Genomic DNA, 21,054 nt, shown 5'->3' on the forward strand with positions numbered 1-21,054 from the left:
GTTTTCAAAAGCACACACAAACTGGCATTCACGCTCTCCACAGCATAAAAGGCAGTCGTTTGAAACAAACAAAGATGCGCTAATTAGAGAAGTGACCTGTGGACACAGGTCTCGCTCACTGTAAATCTTGAGAAACAGTGATGAGATACGGTGACCTCCCAAGGAGAAAACAGGCTTTGGCAAAACCGTGCGCAGAATCGGTCTTCCAACAAGCTACACAGCAGTGCTTAGAATGATTTAATTACGAAGTACATGCTCTGAAGCAAAACTGGGAGTATGATCAGCTTCTCTCCTACAGATTCTGACTCTGCCACCCACAGGAGAAGATGGGATCTAGAGGGGGAGGCAAGTCCCATGCTGCAAGAATATACAAAAAGATTGAAAGCAGCCATTCATCTCTTCTTCAAGAAAAATAGGAGGGATGAGAAAGAAATGGCCCAGAGGATGGCTGCTTATGAAGCAGCCAAAAGGAAGAAACGCCTCACCAAAAAAAAAAAAAAGAATGGCACCAATTAGCATGTAATTTGCATATGCTAATCCCTAGTATAGCTGTTACCTTAAAAGCAATGATTATCCTTTATCTAGAGTACCTCTCACTATAGCTGGAAACCTGTGGCTTGCTTCCTCTGCTTCCAGGAACTAGGCGGACCATTCAAGGCCCTGCTCTTCCTTCAGCTGGTTCCTTATCTTTGAGCCAGACTTGGGGCCAGTCAGCCCTTCAAACCAAGGGCAGCCACAATACAGAGGACAGTCCGTCAAACAGAAGGCTGTCCCCTACTCACGCAGACACACAGCCACCCCACTGGCCACTTGAAGCATTATGTACCCCTGTCAACAAAAACAGGTTCATCCAGAGCAGCTTTGGGCTGCAGGGATGGGCAACTTGTAGCCCTGTAGATATCATGGCCTGCAACTTCCGCCATCCTCATCACCGACGATGCTGACCAAGGCTAAAAGGAGCTAAAGGCCAAACTATCTGGAGGGCGGGATGGTGCCTGACCCTAGCAAAAAGCCCTCTGATGTGCCCTTTGCCCATGTGCTCCTCCAGCCACAGGTGCATCTGTAAGAGCAGCCGCTGCAGCTGGGAATCCTCCCGCCATCTTGATTCCTTAACAACGTTCTGCAGCAGTGCTGCTTCGGGCATTCTGCGATACTGTGGGAAGTCCAGCCAACAACTGGACTGAGCCAACAGCCAAGATATTTTGCATTCGAGCCTAGAACGGGCAGGCTTCTTGCACACAAACAAAAGTTGGGAAGTCGTATCTGGAAGCCAAACTGGAATTCAGATCATTGAGACACTTCATCAGTTTCCTCTTTAGCTCCAGCTTCAATGATCCATTCTTAAAATCAGATCTGTTTCGACAGCACAGTAAGCTAAAAATTATCTGTTGTAGGGAGGAGGAGGTGGGTTTTTCATTTTATAAACCACATTACTCACACCCCAAATCCTTCCAAATCTTTTCATGATAATTGCCTGGCATTCTACTAACTTGGCCCCTCCTATGCTTTTAAATGGCACCGTTTGTTATTGTTTTTAAATATCTCCATGCCAGATGCAAGCCAATTGCCACAAACTGAGCATATTAAAGGAAGTGCAGTCCTTCACATTGGAATACACAAAAATGTGATCATAACAGTGTCTCTGGCCATTTTTTAAGGATGTCACGGAACAGGGGGACAAGCTGGAGGGGTAACAGACCTGGCAAGTAAGGAAAGGATAGACAAGCAAGCCACACAAAGGTTGATTTCTCTTCCTACCACATAATAGTTGCTTAAAAGCTGCACAAAATATTAACTTTGACAGTGAAATAATCAGTGTAGGGAAGGAGAAATAACTTAAATGGAATGGTGGCCATGTTGCTTAGAAGGACCAGTGCAAATTCCCCGATACAGAAATTTCTCACCCACAAGAATCACATGCTGATAGCAAAAATGCTGGGGAGAAAGGCAGGATGGGTGGGCCTGAGGTGCATTCCTACCAATGACAGGCTATTCACTAAGAGATGTTCCTGAGCAGTGAAGGAGTGAGGGATGCCCTACAGAGGCCCAAAAATGGTTTCCAACAGAATTAGGTGCAGGATGGCCTTGCTAATGCAGAAGACCACAATGTTTTGCATTTGTTTGCTTGCAAGACCTTGTAAATGACATCAACAGACTGAAGACAAGAAAGTTGACTAGCAGGTGGGCCATGCACCCCTTCCTTGAGGTTAGCTCTATAGGAGGACTGCAAAAGTCACTTTGACTGCTCCCTTGAAACAAACCATCATGGACTAGAGCTGGCATCAAGAGTAGACATCTGCCCTGGAACCACAGAGAGGAGCCTCCTAAGGGAGGGGCCTTCCCTCTGGCCTAGGCAGCAGAGGTGGTGAAGATGAGGAGGAGCAGGAGATGCCCCTTCCTTCTTGCTCATCAGCTCCCAGCCTCTTAACCAAACTAGTGGTAGCAATTATGAGAAATGAGCAGAGGAGAAACACCAGCTGGTGACCGGTAGTGAGAAAGAAGCCTTACTGAGGGAGCGCTCCCACTGAAGGACATTGCCCCAGAGCCTTCAGGAACCCACCACAGTCATGGGCAGAAAAATTGAGTCCGGTGGATTCATCTACTGACCCAATAATCCCATGGCCACTACAGAGGTTAGTTTCCCACCTGAAGGCTGCCTGGGAACAGTCTTTTCATTGAATGTATTCTCTGCTTGAAGGGTTGTTCACCCACCCAAGTCTACTTAAAGGATAAAGAACCCTTAGAAGGGACAGCAGGGGCTCGGTGTTGCCCAACAACAGTTGATCAAGCATATAGGCCACCTGGTCGCCATTTCGCCTACTACAGTGAGTTATACTGTGCTTCCATTTAAATTCTAGGACTCTGTATTGAAATCTAAACATCTATATGAGCCTATATCAGCATTATGCAAACCAGTGCATTCTTTTTGGTCATGCATTCCCTCTGTTTGGGCTAGAGAACCCTTGAAATTAAGTGTGCCTTCTGATCCACTGTAAATTAGGACATATGACCAACATACATCTGAATGGAGTTGTGAGTTTAAGAAATTCTATTGATGGATCTCTAAAACTTTTCATCCATTTAAGAGGTGCCCTCAGTTATAGGATACATAGATAGGAATAACATTTCAGCACTCAACTGTACAAACACTAGAAAAAGTCTAAATGAACATTGGCATTTATGGAGCACCAGATCAGACATCAGAAACTCACCCAGAGGACAGAGCAGGGACTCCAAACTCCCGCTCGGCCATGGAACCAACTGGGTGGCTTTGGGCCAGTCACAGACTCTCAGCCCAGCCTACCTCACAGGGTTGTTGTTGTGGGGATAAGATGGAGGAGGAGAATGATGTAAGCTGCCTTGAGCCCTTTGTAGGAAAAAGGCAGGATATAAATCGAAAAAATAAAATAAACTTCCATCACTGCCAGCACCGAAAGAACGACACGGACGTTGGCTCCAAGGTCAACAAAAGGACCTTGGAGGTGGGTTTCTGGGGGTACAGAACAGGGGGAAGGGGATCGGGTAGCATCTGAAGAGCCCTGGCAGCGCTTCACCCTCCTTTCCATCTGTTCTGATGGCCAAAATGGTCATGAATCCTTTGCTCATTAAGTATGGAGCCTCACTGGATTGTGCCCAAACTAAACACGTATCTGTGTTATTTATTCGTAACAATTATGGCCTGCCTTTCAGTCCATATCAGGGTGATGTCATGGGCCACAAGACATGTCAAGCATGTCAATAAGGCAGCATGGAAGAACAGGCAGAAAAACAAAAAGACAAAAACGTAATCAAACTACTGAAACATGAAAACCACAAATGTGTATTCAAAACTACAGACTGGAAGCTGCAACAGAAGAGACGCTCCCCTTTCCTCCCACACAGGAATGTCTTTTCTAAGATGACATCAGCTGTGACGGGCTTGGGCCTCATCTAAACGCCAAGAAACAAGGCCTCTTCCTTCAGAAAAGTTGTTTCAGCCCATTTGCACATGCCATTTGTCATTGCATGATGAAATGGTGGGTCTTTCATCAAGTCGCCTCTCTCGGTTTCAGCCTCACGTTATGCTTTTGACCATGTTCCTGCCTGTTCCGCACTGCTCTGAAGCAGCAAAAGGGAACAAAAAGGCCCCTCCAAGTTCTTCCCCCACCTCCGCCATGTGCCAAATTCCCACTGAATCAGAGCCAAGGGACTAGGGAGTGGCTGGAAGGCATTTTTGGATCTCTCCTAAAGAGCTCCCTCTTCTCCCCAGCTGTGATTTTTAAAAGTCACATCAAATGCAAACATCCATTTAACATATTGTCTCATCTGGCCATAAGAAACCCATAGAAGGAGATTTTCTCCACAGTACATTAAGTATCGGAGACTTATTCTGCACTCTTTAGAAGACCGATCATTTATCTCCATTCAGATATGAATAATGTGATGCCCTTTCATCTATTGTTCTTAATTATTGCAACTCACCTTTGCATTTCAATTAAAGACGCAATCAATTTTTGACGAGTCATTTCATCGGGCATTCTGGATTTAAACTTTGACAACGGACACTTTACAAATTGAATCAACGTGGGGTAGAGGGAATACGTTTTCCTAATCAAAAGGCATCATGAAATCCTTGCAGGGACTGAAATTTCAGATATACACCATCTCAAGAGAGCACCTCCATTGCCTAAGCACCTCCAGAGCACCTGCTGAAGTGCCTCACACCTGAATCAATCCTGGGGCCTTTTCTACAAGAAGCGTTGCACCAGAAGCACAAGAAGCTGTCAGATGCAAGTCCGGCCCTTGGTCCAACAAGGCCAGTGTTGTCAACACTGACTGGCAGCAGAGACACTCCAGGGTTTCAGACAAGGCATTTTCCAGTCAAGGCGATGTCCAGGTTGAACCAGGTGCCTTCTATATGCCAGAAAGAAGAAGAAGAGGACCTGGTATGCCAGTTCAGAGCTTTCCTTGGAGGAAAGGTAGGATATAACTGTTACAAACAAACAATACAGACGCACAATTATTCTTTGCAGTACAATGCATACGTCATCTTCATCCTCATTAACATACTAGTAAATCCATCGGTTGTGCGCCTTTCAGCACCTTGACCTTCCAACTGAAGACAGAAAGATTGAGGGTGCTGGGGTGGGGTGCATTAATGCAACAAAAGGAGAACTCACCCACTGAGGCTTCTTCTGAAGAAACGTCCCCAACTTCATCAAGGAGCAGGACATGGAAACTGCAAAGCCTCATCTAAACCAAACCAAGCAGCTCCTTTGGCCTTCAGTCCCTTACTGGCATCCAAACACTGTTTTCCAATGACCATTCTTAGCCGCAGCCCAGCCCTACATTCCGGGCAACGGAATTGCTTCTACATCAAGACTCATGTGGCCTAAGCTTGCCTTGCACCCCCACCCCATTATCTTGGGGTTCTCATGGACAGCAGCCCAAGAAAATCCAGCTGATCCCTATTTCGGCAGTATTTCAAGGAAGCTTTTGCCTTCCTTGGGAAACCACCACAACATCTGCAACGGCATTTGTGGGCAAGCCTATATTCTGGCTGTGTGTCCTCTGCAACTCCATGAAAGCACAACCTGTGGCACTGGGTGCAGCATGCTGCCTCCCTGGGGTCCCAGCTGCCTTTGTCTGGCATTGTTTCAAAACCAAGTCTCTAGCCCTTATGGCCGAGACCAGATCGATTCTTCCAAAAGGGCGTAGGCATCACCGCACATAATCTAAGAAGCCAGTACAGAGATTGGGTAACACGGCCAGAGGAGAGGATACGGGGCTTGGAGACTCTGCACAACCACCATTCCTAGGCGGAAGAGAACACTATGCACGGCGTCAGCAGAAAGTGAGATGCGAATCTACTTGATAAGCATACTGTGTTCGAGCAGCAGAATTCTGCCATTCTTCTTGCAGGATGTGGGCTTTCAGTGGGACAGAATTAGGGGGCCTCCTTACTTTACAAAGGACATAAGCCCTACAGCAACTTCTCCCAGCCTGGTACTGTTCAGCAGTGCTGAGCCACAGTTTCCCCACGGGCCATGTTGGCTGGGAAATGCAAAGAGTCATAGAAGGGCACCAGGTTGAAGAAGGCTGTGGGGGAGACAGTCTTAGCATCTGTAATTCTACTCCAACAAACAGAAGAAAGGAGGGGGGAGTCTGTTTGGTGGAGCAAGAAATAATCTTTACCAACATCTAATCCTTGGGGACTTTTTTATTTCAAGGTTCTTAACTGTTGAAATAAAAAGGAGCCTCGAGATTTAAAAGACCAACCCGCTATCAATCCAATACCAATCCTTTCTCCTGCTAAGAAGATAGATAGCTGTAGTGTTATTTTTCTTCCCTTTTTTTCTTTTTCCATGTTCTTTTTCTTATTTTTTTTTAAGAGACACCCACTCGTTACTCAGACACAAAACATCTCACGATAAGTGGCATATAAAACTCACCATGTTTACCCTCGTATCGTATCATGCATCAAGCAATGTTTTGCCTTAGCATCACAGCAGTAAGGGAAAAAGTCACACATTCACCGGGAGCATTAGGAAAATCTTCCTGACACTCGAATCTATAAGTCTGTTGTTCAACAGCCTCCCCAGGGAAGCAGCAAAGGCTTGGCTGCTACAGTCATTTAAAACAAGAATGGACAGAACCCTAGAAAATACACCGTGGGGAGGCAGGCTGGATGAACCCACGCCGCCCTCGCTCTCCATGTGCATTATCTTTAGCAGCTCCAGTTCTATCACCTGGATTCTAGCTGAAAAGCAGTGGTAATTACAAAGCCCATTTCCACCTGGCGGGCTTCATAATGATCTGCTTGGTAAACAGATAGTTGCTAATGAACAATTATTGTTATTATTAATGAGATAAAGTGCTGTGATGCAGATGAGAGGGAGCTGCCTCCCATATACCAAATCCACAGGAACGGAGCAGGGAGACTCCTTCCAGGTAGGAGCCGCATGCATTTGCTTGCTACCCCCAAGTTGACCCCAAACAGCAAGTTAGGCAGCGTTCACACAAACGATCACTGAGGCACTATGCTTACATTCCTCTGTTGGTGTTGTTTCAAAAGCCAAGGGACTGATTCACACAGAACCAGATCCATGGCTTATTCAAGTCATGGTTGGCTGACCTACCCAGGTTTTATCTGGCAAACAATTGAAAGACTGTGGTTTCTTTGCAAAATTGCTGGGTTGTTTGTTTCCTGCTCCTTCCTCATATACCAGGCATCCTTATGGCACTAAAGTACTGGCATGTAGTACAGCCAGCTTTTTTTATGCATTTGCCTGCTGCTTCTCATGAACTCATGAACAACCCATGGTTCATTGCTGGGCTGAGCAACAGCAACTCAGAATTCAATGCTGGGGTCAGTTCACAACTCAAGAACCATGAGTTCGTAATCTCAGAGGTTTGCAGGTTACAAACTATCGTTTGCTTATACGGCCACATTCACACATCACAAAAACCCAGAATTCAAAACCCATACCATGAGTTAGCATTATGTGCAAATCAGGTCAGTAGGTGAATCAATTAGTAGTTGGTTTTATGCAATGCAGGCTGCAGCCCTGTGGGCCCCTGCTTGGAACCATATCTCTACATGCTGCAGGGTTGTACACTGCTACCTGAGGTCCAGCGCAACAAGCTGCAGGTGAGTGAGATCATGCAGAAGTGCAGCATATAAAGAAAGGGCTATTTGAAAATCCATGAAAGGCACTAACACCTGCGAGACACACACACTCCTGCTGGGTCTGGTTGAACAGCCCAAGAAAAGTTGCACCATATGATCTTGCTGCAGGTATGGATCAGCAGCAAAGCCTACAAAAGCCAGTGGGAAATAACTTCGGCTGAAACCGCGGTTAGATCTGTTAGGGTTACATGCTGCAAAACCTCAGCAGAGGTAACACCTTGACAACTTGCTGTTACAACCCACACCAGTCTGTAAGTCCCCTCTCACATATACATATACACCTATTCAACCTTCCTCTTTTTCTTAGTTCTGCAGAAAGAAGACTTCTGCACACCTGAAAAGCTTGCCATGCTTCCCTTCCCAACACAGTTGCCATGTTTAATCTGAACCCAGGACCGACACAGCAACCAGTCTTAGAGCAACTGAGTTATTATTCACAGGTCAATGCCATTCAGGTATAGTTGAAAAACCCGATTATAGTTTTCATATCAACACTGACAGCGAAATGGAGCTTTAATTCTCTGGAACGGTGCTATATTACATCTGCTCTATGCTCTTAATTGCATTTTAGACTCGCCCTCGCTCCCAGCAGCTACAGGCTGTTGCATTCACTATTGGCTGCAGGCACTTGTGCACTGATGCAGAAGTTGCCTCAGTGTCGACTCTGAGCAGGTAACCTTGAAAAGGCCAAACGCCAAGATTTCTGTGCAAGCGTCTGGGTTTTGCTGGGACAGAAAGTGGTGCAGTGCAATCTGAAAGACAAAGAGCTGGGGAAAATACCATCAGGCTAGCTCAGGGATGGGGAATGTACAACACTTCTTGGGGAAAAGTTCCCAGCATCAAGGCAGGTGTGCAGCAGCTTCATCAGGTGCCTTAGAGATGCTTAGGCAATGAAGGAGCTCTCTTCTGAAACATGTTCTCAGGGTCTTTGGATTGCACCTCACATTGCCCTGAGCTAGCAAAGCCAAGTGAAGTCCAGAACATCTGGAGGACCTTTTATGTCTCAGTCCTGGGCCAACAGAAGGGACAAATCCAACATAGCTTTGCCATAGTGAGACCTCCTGTCATTGCTCATCATCCTTCCCAGTAAAGTGGCAGCTGGTGGACCCACACCTATGGCGGCATCTGTGCATCCTGCTCAGAAGCTCAGCCACCAGCCTTCAGAAGGCTCACCTGCACATGGCAGCTGATAGTGGGAAGCTGCCCGCCCCTTTACATGTCCCTAAATGCCCCAAATCAGCTCTGTGCTGGCTGTTTCAAGGCACTGTGGGAAGCTTACAAGGCAGGGCAGCCCCATTTTAGAGTGACCAGCTGGGAAGAAGCAAAAGCTTCCTGAACTTCTAACAGTTGTACTGAAGACAGCATTTCTTACGTTTATGGCCCGTTTCTTTAGCACTTGCACTATTAGAAGTGAAAAGGAATTTCTGCTTTTACACCTCCTTCTGTCTCTCTTCTTGACTGTAAAAGGACAGGGCACCTTGACCCAATGGACAGGGCACCCTGTAGGACTGCTGTTTGGGTTGCTGCTGGGAGGTGGGCTTGGATTGTGCAGGCTGGAAGATTAGCACTATCTTCCTGATCTGGATAATCAGGTGATGCTGAAGGGCCAGTCAGGTACTACCAAGAGATGCAGAAGCTAGCAGGAACAACAGGGCCCATTTACAGCCCTGCCTACTACCCAATGCCCAAAACCTGAGCAAGTGGTCTCAACCCAACACGTGAAAGCTAATCTCCTATGCTTCATTTGGGATTGTTTCATCACAGGGTTTTCAAGGAGAAAAACGCTCAGAAGTGGCTCACTATTCCATGTTTATGCCTAGCTATAAGCAGACTTAGCTTGAGCATCACTGCCATTGCCTGCAAAAGTGTCAGTCCCCCATAGCTGCCCTTCAGGAGTTTCTCTGGTCCATCATCACCAGATATCTCCATTCTCCTCCAGTGCGACTGTTACTCCTGAAGAGGGTGGGTGCCTCTTAGTCTGGTGCCTCAGCCTGGGCCGTTCTGCCTTGAGCAACCCTGCTAGGAGACCAGCCTAGGGGGATGGTCCAGCCTCCCGGCTCCATCAACACAAATGGAGACTGAAGTTGCATCTGGCTCTTAGAGGAAAGGGGCTTAACCTTGCTGAATAAAAGGAACTACATGGGCGAGGAGCAGCCCTTCTGACAATGAGAGCCAAGTTTTGAACTGACCAAGGGCTGAGCGGCCAGCAGCCTCAGCTCCCCTGTCTGATTTGCCTCCATCTAAGCCAAAACACAGGCAAAAGGACTCTGGTACCCCTCAATTCCTGTGCAGAAAGCAACGAAGGCTTGGGTGGACCTGCACCTCGTGTTTTCACTTGGGCGCAGGAGTGGACAGCTGAAGTATGCACAGTGGGGTGGGCAACACATGGCCAGCAGAGGTTTTGGCCTACAACTCACATCATCCCCAGCCAATGGCAAGGATTGCAGGCCAAACGTCTGGAGGGTCCCAACTTGGCCATCCCTGGTGTAAGGAGAGGACTCTGCCCAAGGCTTCCACTGCTGTTCAGGCAATACAGACTGCGGTTAATGAGCCTTCCAAATGTTTTGGACTTCTGCTCTTATTGGCCCCAGCCAACATGGCCAATGGTCAGGAATTCTGGGAGCAGCAGTTAATAGCTTCCAGAGGCTACTGGTCTGAGAAGCTTGGATTGTGCTGGCAACAGTGACAGGGGGTTATTAGATCAGGGGTCCAGGAGACCACAAGGGACAGAATGAGCCCCCTGCCAATATTTGCCTACTCCTAAACAATGGGATTGGGGCCATTCGTCCAAACAACCAAAGTCACACATACCAACGTTCATGTTTATGAGGAAGTAAATTCAGAGTCACCTGCGTTTACCTAGGTACCAAAAAAACCCAAAAAATAGAAGCGGAGCACCGTGAAGCAAAGCATAAATATTTCAACAGTTCCTCAGCTTTGTTATTCTGTTTAAAGCAAGAAACATGACAAAAGCTTTGATTGTTTTACTTAATACCAATCATAATTCAAAGAGAAACAAACCAGCATTAGTCTAGGATGCCCAACCAAAGGCCTATGTGTATGTATATGTTCTTTCCCAAACAGTGTAGAAAAAGGCTTATCTCATGATGAAAGCTTCCCTGATTCACAGTATATTAACTCTCTCCCCCCCCCACCCACCTGCCCCCTTGGTAGGAAACAATAAGACATTTCTTCATCAAAACATAAAAGAATGGATGCAGGGAAAATAGGCCTTGGAGTACTGGCTTCATTTTATGGAAATCTGCAATGGCATTGACAGCATAATCCTATGTGGTTCCACCCAAAAGTATTGAAGTAAAAAAAAATTCCTCTAGGGTGGCCAGTTACACATTCACCCATTGAAAAAGACATAAGTCACTTGCATGAAATTTTATATACTAATGGATAGGTATGAATGCAAATTTAGAAAAGATGAGTAGAATTTTTATATATTTATATATGAATGAGAGACATCCCTGTCTATAGTGAAGAAGACCAGATGAGCTGGTATACTAATTTAACTGGTGGTCCAAATGCTAACTGCTGATGGGCAACTTCCAGGGCCAGATCTTCCTTCTCAAGGTCCTTTCTCATGAATCAGGCTTGGACTGCCTTCATGACAGAGGACACCATCTGTAGATCACCCTACCTTATTCCACACAGTGTGCATACTTTAATATTGCAGCCGAAGGGTACCAACCAATATGGCTGCCAGGAAACCTACAAACTTGGAGAATCATCAACATCCATGCAAGGTCCCCAACACATTTAGAAGGCTGATTTCAGCTAAATGTGGTTGCCCTCCCCATGAAAAGGAGAACTTGAGGCACTGCCAGGTTCCTTCAGAGGTCTGTGGTGCCTTCCTCTTTCCCACACTTTAGAATGCCCCCCATGCCAGCTCTGAAGAGTCTGTGAGAAAACCCTCTGGGGCAAAGTTCCAGGTTTAACCTTGGAGTGATTTTCTAAGGTCATTGCCCCCCAGGGCAATGTCAGGAGCTTGAAGGATTGTATACTGAACCATTTTTCTCTTTTATGTTATATGTAAGACACTCCAACTGTACTCAGTGTGATGGAACACAGGAAGCTGCCTCAGAGCAGAGCAGACAATTTAGCTAGGCCCAAGCCATTTAGTGTGACTGACAGTGACTCTCCGGAGACTCCATCTTTCCCATCATCTGTTCCTTTAAACTGAGGGTGGAAACTGTAGAGCCCCCAAGCCCTCTGCATGAAAAGCAGATGCTTTGCCGGTAAGCTACTGGGGTCCTCCCTTGGAAACAACCAGCCATCTCTCTGGTAACAGGAGGTTCCACCCACCAATGTCCACCCAGCAAGCACTCATCACTGGGGTGGACCCCCAGTGTCCACTGAGCAACCCTGCAATCCAACCCTGCCATGACATTTGGGCCAGTCCAGCTACATAAGCAACCGCCCTCCACACTGAGAGTATCAACATCAATCCTTGTGCAGAAAACTGAAAGTTGACATCTGGAACCGGCTCTTAGCACCAGCGCACATCAAACACAACACAGTGCTTTCATCGCACTAGCAAAGTCACCAAACGCCACCCCTGCGCATGATATGCAACACCAAGCGCTTGCCTTCCCTCTGCGCGCGTGACGAGAGGAAGAAGGATGAAGTGTTCTCCTTCCGCACAGAGAGGAACTATGACAACTTGCGACAGGCAGGTTGCATGATGTTAGGAGGAAGCAAGAGCAGGGAGGAGAACTGGGCCTGGCTCACTCCATCCTGGCTGTATCGAAGACTCCAAGCAGGCCACCAGTTGGCATAGTGGAGCCAGGGCTTGCAGGAATGCAGCACTGGCACTTTTATTATCGGGATGCTGACATTCTCTGCCACCAACACCCTTTGGAATTCCCAGTTCCCTCTGCAATTAGATGCAACTCTCACAGTAACTGTGGGGCAGCGGGGAGAATTGCTCCAACAACAATGTATTTGTTCCTTGATGTAATACAAACTGCTTTGGGGTGGCTTGTTCATGAATGGGCAACTGAGGGTTATAGCTTTATAAGAAGGAAAAACAAAAAAGGCATGATCCTGGTGGAGGTGAACACTGCTACAGCTGGTTGGTTGATATGGCTGAACGCGGCCGCCTGAATGTTTTGCTTCTCCTTGGGAGATGTGGCTATGGGAACTGTCTCAGTGACTTCAGAATTTACCAGTAAGCCACTGTATACAGAAGCAACAATGGAAAACAGCAGTAACAGATCAAACCATGCCATAAATACAATTCTTATTTTGCAAGTCAAGACTTTAAAAGCCCCAATGGTAACACAAAGGCAACAGGGCATTCACCCAGATGCAAGCGGACACAAATCCACCCAACTCTAAAAGTGAAAATGTAATCTCAAGACCTATTTTGGTATTTTGCAGACACCGCAGGGGAAATAAGCTCTATTTAGGCATGAAACCCTTCCAAGCAGTAATGTTGGAACATAGCATTGGCCCTCCTAAATCAGGTCAAGGACCATGAAGTCTGTTTTGACAACAGCCAGCCAAGTGTCCCAGGGCAACCCTTGCAACAGCACAAAGAGAACCATATGCCCCTATTTTCCTGTCCCCAAGAACTCCCTTTCAAGAGACCTAGGAGTAACTTGAACATAGGATGTTCCGTACCACCATCATGCTTAACCGAACTCTCCTCCCTCAAGAATTTGTCTAACGCCATCTAATGCAGTGGCCATCACCACCTCAGAAAGACTCAGTGCCATCTCATCCAAGAGTCATCTTCCAGCAAAAGCCAGCAGTGGCACTTCTGGGTGCGCCCAAGCACAGCAAAGCAGTGGTGGCCCTCCTCTCCCCAGGGGACATCTCTCCCTTCTTCAAGCTCCCCTCCGCGCTCACCTCTGGCAGTGGCATCCCATTGATGATGAGATCTGGCTGTTGGGGACTCTGACTAGTGAAGGTGTGGTGGTAGACATGGTTGGAGCCTGTGTTCCTGTTGTTTTGGTTCTCCACATTGAGAAAGGTGCTTTCTGATCGGCGACAACCCAGAGGCAAAGTCTGCTGGTGATAGTCAAAGTAGTTGAGAGATGATGTCAGTGAGGAACAACTCACAACGTTCATTTTATCGGTCTCCTCAACATCACGCGGCACCAGACGGATGTCATTCTTGCTGATTTTTTTCTTCTTGTTGGATTTCTTTTGGTGCCCATAGGAGTACTCTGCAATTCTGCAGGACAGAAGAAAGCAAATTGTGAGTATCTTACTTCATCCTCAAACGGTACACTAGTCAACAGAGAATCCCAGAGGGACTGGTTCCCATCCACATGCAGGGTCACTGGGCTTGGCTCTTGTGAGGGTTCTTGGATATATTTTGCATAAGCGTAAGAAAAAAAAGTTCATCGATCAGACACATAAAGCAAACAACTGAAGAATAAGGGATGAAGGAAAAAGGTTCCCCTGCTTTTGTCTGCTTCTTAGAATTGCTGGTATCTAGTTACTAGAGATATAGTTCAGCCTGCAGAGAAGGGGAAAGAAAATAGTTATGTAAAAATCCAGGAAGTGAAAAGAATATGTGAATGCATTTTCATTAATAATAAAGACTCAAAAGGTAATTTAAACAGATTAATATAAATGCAGAAACCGGGAAAAGAATAAACACGGAACAGGATTGTTCCATGGCATTTCCCATAGCAGTAAACCCGGTTACAACCTTCTCCCTGACTTGTTTACCAGTGTTTTATCTAACTATAATGCAACAGCTTGCCTGGTCACCTCTGGTGAATTTTAAAAATGACCAGCTGAGATAAAGCTTTTTAAATTGGAACAAGAACCAATACAGAATTTCTGCAGCCAAGATATTCCTGTGAGCTTATCACAGTATTTGTCTTTGTGATTTCATTTCTCCTCATGAACATCTAACATCAAACTTTTCCTCTCAATTTTCCTGTTCTTGACATATTACCAGTCATTTAAGGCATTTTTAACAGACCCAAGCATGGTGAGTTTGGAAAGGAAAAAAAAAATCTTTTGGGCCTTCAACTGATTTACAAAACATACACCTGCTTTTGAGTCCCATGCACAAGGAAAGAAGAAGATTGAAAATGACAGGAGAAAAGTTATCGGTAAACAACGACAAGAATATAATTAAAAACATGGGCACTTTCAGCATTGTATCGGTAAATCTAGACTGAAGTAACCAAGACTCTGAATTCGCACTGGAGACTATTATTATCAGAATACAGAAATATGCATAGAGCATACCAGGCAATGCAGCCTTTCAAAGAATTGGGTATGACTTTAAGCCAGGCCTGAAAATAGTCATTTCCCAAAGTAGTGTCTACTCAACGTTAAAAATCACAGGAGCCTGGAAAATCCAGCAACGGCAGTGATAAAGCAGCGAGATGACTCATGCAGATGATCTCTGCACAATAAATAAAGATGTTACTAAAACTCTTGCTCAGAACTAATTGATACTATGGCAAGTGCGCAGGCAGCTGAGAGCTGTGGAGCCAAACGATCTCATTCCCTTTCTGACCGTCAAGTGAAAGACCACTGTTTATGAAGCATCTCTGGCAAGTTCGTGTTCATAGAGCATCACTATAATACTTGGTACTCTAAAGAGTCACACAAGCCAGAAAGGAAGAACAGGCAGGCAAATGCCTCCTGCTAAAGTATTACCATATAAATTCTAACCACGGAGAAAGGACACAGAAAAGAAGAGAAGGAACCGAGGAAACTGCATTTGTATTGAGTCACTCCAGTGGCCCGCTGCTCCAATATTATCTACTTTCTGTGATGCCCCTAGCAAAGGAGGCCCTTCCAGGCCCTGCTTCCTGTGGACCTTTTAAACTGAAGATGCTGAGGACAGGTTCTGGGGAGAGGCCTTCCCACGTCCTGCTATTGCACTCAAGACACCTCCTGGGGAAGTGGGTTCGACGGAGACAGACAAGTGTTCAGAGCAGTGTCACAATATGCAGAATATAACTATCGTTGTTAGAAAGAAGGATAGGATTCCAAAAATGTAGAGGTCTGAAGAAACAAATGCAACAAGCTGATGCACAGCCATCAGCATTGAGACAGAAGAACCAAAAACACTCCTCACCTGCCAACCCTACTCTCTCACACACAAACTTGTGTGCACACACAATCGCATGCAGATACACACACATTCCTGGCATGGAAAATCCAGCTTGCACAAAAGATGCTCCTTGCCCACTGCTCCCTAAACCTGTTCCGATGTGGCATGGATGGCATCCGTTTGCTCCCAGTTCTGATCCCATTGATATTGGTCAAGAGATGCTCTTGGCAGCATGCATTTCATGAAACGTCAGAAAATCCCAGGGCTTCTCGTACAGTCGGGTGAAGCAGAGGAAAGCAGAAGAGATCTTTAACCGACAATAGCCCACACAAAATGCATGTAGATGCCTTAGGCAGCAAATCCTACGTATGCTTACCAAGGAGTAGGTCCCAGGCAATTCAATGGGACTTACTTTTGAGCAGATACACACAGTATTGCATTGTTAAATGGTGGTGTTTTTCTAAGCATTTCCAGTTACAGATACAGCACTCCCAAACGTTGCCTACAGGCACTTATTCCACGGTCTTATTTGCGGATGTGGTTCCCCCTCCTATTGACCAATTATTTAATTAAAGCACACTTCATTAATCCCCAAGCCATCACACTAAACCAACTGGTTATACAAAGTGCAAATCTGTTAGGGGCGTTGACACAACTGGGATTTTTTTTTTCCTTCAGTGCCTTTTCTTGCTTAATGGACCGAGCTGGCAAGAAATTCGGCATATTAGCTCTCATTTAAAAACCAAACAGCTCCTAAGAATGCATGTGTAACGGTTTCATTTGCAGATGAGTTTCTCCGTACGTGTAGACAGAAATAACACTTGCAGTTGTACATTGTAAAAATGACGTGAAAGCAAGAAAGAGAAACCCTAAACTCTTCATCATCATTATACTAGTGTAAATAAAACTTTAAAGATTATAGATGATCCAGAACTCTCCAAATTGCTGGAGGCATTTGTGCATTTCAAAAGAAAGGACAAAATTAATTTCCTTCCCTTCCATCAGAAATGGCTGAGGACTGAAGGAATGGAGAAGTCACGGCTATTTCACTTGTAACAGGATTAAACCATTTATGAGCCGTTGCAGCTGCTCCTTTATGGTACCCAATTGATATTCATGTGCGGTTAGCGTTTGTCTACTAACTTGTGCAACACAGAGAATAGCAAGAGACAGACAATAATCGCCAGGCTGTTACATATTCAGGGGGCTCGAATCCACATCTTAAGATTTCAAAAGCAGGCAAAGGAGGCGGAATAACATAGCCCTACATCTCAGACATCAAAGATGTCCAAATACATAGATAACCCTATAATAAAAAGAGAGAGAGCGCTACTTCAAGTGCCAATTAAAAACAGGAAATCACTAGGGGCAACCTTAAGCAGTAAATTGGATATAAAGGGGCTTTTTTTGTTTTTTGTAGTTTTGTTTTTGCAAGCTGGAGGGTGGTTTGGCTGCTATTTTCTCCTTGCAAGACTTATGGGACAAGATTCAAATACAGGAGACAGAAATCCTTCCTCTACTACTACTACTTTTACAAAGAGAATGAGAGCAAGAGACTGAGAGAGAGGAGGGAGAGAGAGAGAATGAAAAAGTCTTTCCAACTGCTTTTTTTAAAAGATATTTTTGGTCTCCCTGGTACATTTCTAGCTGAACCCTTCTTTCTTTCACCTTCTCTTCTGCCAGCCCTACGCTCCTTTTACAACCAACCCTTCTGGAGAAGAAAACAAGCACAGTTCTAAAAAGCACCCACAGTGACCTCATCTGGTGGGGACAGGATATCAATGGGATTGCAGAGGCCGTCAATAGCGATTGCCAAGAGTATGGGTTTATCCATCACTTACAACACCTATTCTCGTACTCCCACATGGAGGTTTCTCTTCCCAACTACTCCCCATCTAAAAACACAACAAAACAAAACCAGACCTTAATTCACCACACTGCAAGCCTGAGCAGAGCTGCAGAAGAGTGTGAATTCACACCTGGATGTCAAAAGCCAGTCACAGCCTTCTCCCGTTCTATTTTTCTGGTGTTACCCTTCTTGATGGGCATTTTTAGAATAACTTTGGTACTCCTCATCCTCCACCCCACACACACACATGAGAATAACAGCATGCACACACTTTCCAGCCAAGACCAGGCTCACAGTGCAAACTTAAGACAAATGGTATCTGGTGTGTTTTAGATCATGGACAATTTGTTTCAAAGCCACCGAATTACATTCACTTAACCACAACTAGGTGAATACATTTAAAAGGTGAATGAGTTTACCACTGACATTTCAATAGGGCATTTTCTTGGAGCCATTTGATCTCTTAATCTGATTTGCCATTATTACTGCTGCTACTTTAGTAATATTAGCCTGTTATCATGAGTTGACATCAAACATTAGCGCTGTGCTAGAACCAAGAAACAAATGGACTTTACCTGCAGTTGTAGGTCCTGATTTCTTTGTTATCCCGTTTACATTTGACAGCCACAAAGATCATGGTGACGAACAGAATGGCAGCAATAGAACCCAGGGCAATAATAAAAATCAAGGACAAGTTAACAGATCCTATGGATTCCTGGGCATCCAGCGCTGGAGAAAGATAGATTAAAATCAAGGCTGAAGCCGAGAGAGATGTTTTCCCATGGTCGTGGGCCACCACAATCAGCTCATACGTAGTCTTTGAATTCTCCCCAAATGCTCTTGTGGTCCTTATCTCACCATTGACCTGGTCAATCTCAAAAAACCCTCGATCTCCTTCAGCCATCTCATAGGAAAGTCTTCCATTCTCGCCTTCATCATAATCATCCGCTTTGACCACTGTCACCAAGTAGCCGACCCCAGCATTCCTGGGTATATACACTTCTGCAGTCCCATTGACTAGAGGAGGGGCAGTTATCACAGGGGTGTTGTCATTAACATCCAGGACGATCACTCGGATGGTGGCATTGCTTTGTAAGGAGGGGTTGCCTCCATCTTTGGCCAAGACCTTGAACTCAAAAGACTTGGTCTGCTCATGGTTGAAGGATCTCAAGGCATAGATGTCTCCTGAGTTGGGATTGATGGAGACGTAGGTGAAAACAGGCATGTCCCTTACTTGGGATGGCACAATCTGATAGGAGACACTGCCGTTAAGGCCTAGGTCAGGATCCCTGGCAGAAACAGAAAGAAGGTAGGCCCCAGGGGTGTTGTTCTCCTGCACGATGACCTGGTAGTAAGGCTTTGAGAAATGGGGGTGGTTGTCATTTTCATCCGTGATCTTGACAGTGAAGGACTTGGTGGCTTGCAAAGAGGGGATCCCATTGTCCTTAGCCTGGATAGTGAGGTTGTACTGGTCCCTCTGCTCCCTGTCCAAGCGTCCGTCCACCAGGATGGTGGAGAAGCTCTCGTACTCTTGCAAGCGAAAGGGCACATTGCCCAGCAGTTTGCACTGCACCCGGCCATTTGCACCAGAGTCCCGGTCGGAAACTCTCACCAGAGCAATCACGTAGCCCGGAGGCGCGTTCTCGCTCACCTCCACTAGCTCACTGTTAACGGAGAGCAAGTTAATGAGAGGGGGGTTGTCATTGGCGTCTTGCACTGTGACTGTCACCTTGCAGTGGGCAGGAATAGAGTTGGGGCCGAGATCTTTGGCCTGCACATCCAGTTCGTAGGCATGCCCTTCCTCAAAGTCAATTGCCCCGCTGACCGTGATCAGGCCCGTCTGGGGGTTGATTTGGAAGAGGTCCCTGGCCTTTTCAGACACGTAGCTGTGGATGGAATACAACACCTGCCCGTTGGTGCCCTCGTCAGGGTCCGTGGCATTGAGGCGAATAACTGGCCTGCCCGGAGGAGCATTCTCTGGCACACTGACCGTGTAGGATGGCTCTTCAAAAAGAGGGTTGTTGTCGTTGGAGTCGATGACCCTGATGTTCAACTCGACCGTGCCAAAATTGGGTGGGTCTCCCCCATCCAAAGCTGTGATCATGTAACTGTAATGAGATTGGGTCTCACGGTCCAGGCTCTTCTCCACCACCAGCTCTGCAAAGCGGGATCCATCACCGCGGGTCTTGGTTTCCAGCCCAAAGAGGTCATTGGGTGTGATCTCATAACTCTGCACCCCAAAGTTGCCTGAGTCTGGATCGTAGGCGCTCTCCAAAGGCACCCTGGTCCCTGGGCTGGCCGTCTCAGAGATCTCCAAGGCAATTTGGTCAGTAGGGAAGCTGGGCGCATTGTCATTGAGATCTTTAATCTCCAGCTTGATGACACAGATCTCCATGGAACTGGACATGACCTCCAGCGAGATCACGCATTTGGGGCTCTGCCGACAAAGTAGGTCCCGGTCAATCTTCTGCTTAGTCACCAATAACCCCGATCCAGGGTTGATGTCTACCAGGTGTGGTGCAGAGTTGGAGACCACCCGGAAAGCAGTGGGCTGCCGGGGATCCAACACAAAGCCCGCATCTCGGGCATCTTTGGCAACGTTGGCAATCACAGTGCCAGCTCTCTGCTCCTCCTCCACTGAGTACTTCAGGTTGATGAGGGCTCCTACCCCAGTCCACAAGAGAGCGAGCAGAAACCGGAGCAAGGGGCACAGAATATCCATAGCTCACGACTCAGTGCACCCCACTGCCTCCTCCCCTTCGCTCTGGCTGCCTGTTGATTTTGCGGCTGAAAAGGAGGGGGGCGGGATCTGGGTTGACTAGTCCGGGGTTGTTTCGGGGATGGAGAGCCAGGAAGGAGCAAATCCGAGGGAAAGCGTGCTGGGGGAGGAAGGGGGCGCTCAGGGTAGCTACTTTAAGAGATAATTGCCTCCTGCTTCCTCTCCGCACATCTTTCGGCAGCACCCCTTAGGTCAGAGGCAACATCGCCACACTCCCCCTTCCCTGCAAGAAAAAAGAGAGAGAAAATCAAAATGCTTCCTTTCCCACCTGCCAGGTCAAGGACAGTTCGAAGTTACCGAAAAGGCAAGTCTATTTTCAGCTTTTAAAAAAGAAGAGAAGAAGAAATGATCACAGACACGCACATCCGAAGTGCAGTCCATGTATCGGGGAGGGGCCTCAATTTACTTGCACCTGGCATGCGCAAATCTCGCGCTCTCTCTCTCTCTCTCTCTCTCTCTCTTTCCCCCTTTCCCTCGCCATCCCCATTCTCTCCCCTCCTCAAAAAAAACTGCACAGACCTTAATGCAGAAAGGGGAGCTTCTCTGGGAAGCGGGGAGATCACCTCTTCCTGGCCAAGATATCAATACAGATTTGAAAAAAGAAAAACAAGACACACACACAAAACAAAAATGTGCAGGGAAGCAACGAGCTAGCAGAAAGTAAGGCTAAGGCACGGAAGGGAAAGGGGGAGCAAAAGCTGCGGAGGGAGGAAGGA

At 46.5% G+C, this 21,054-nt stretch overlaps 1 protein-coding gene across 1 annotated transcript in view; it reads right to left on the bottom strand.

Moving 5' to 3' along the window:
* PCDH19 (protocadherin 19) overlaps positions 1–20,281 on the bottom strand; it is a 118,219-nt gene extending 97,938 nt beyond the window's left edge. The window contains exons 1-2 of the mRNA XM_044427454.1: positions 18,135–20,281; positions 13,532–13,859 (exon numbers count right to left, since the gene is read on the bottom strand). Coding sequence (XP_044283389.1) covers positions 13,532–13,859; positions 18,135–20,281 — 2,475 coding nt within the window. The remainder of the gene's footprint in view (positions 1–13,531; positions 13,860–18,134) is intronic.
* Between the last annotated feature and the right edge of the window lie 773 nt (positions 20,282–21,054).

This window comes from Varanus komodoensis, unplaced genomic scaffold (assembly GCF_004798865.1).
Source record: "Varanus komodoensis strain SLA01 unplaced genomic scaffold, ASM479886v1 scaffold18_3, whole genome shotgun sequence".
Taxonomy (NCBI): Eukaryota; Metazoa; Chordata; class Lepidosauria; order Squamata; family Varanidae; genus Varanus; species Varanus komodoensis.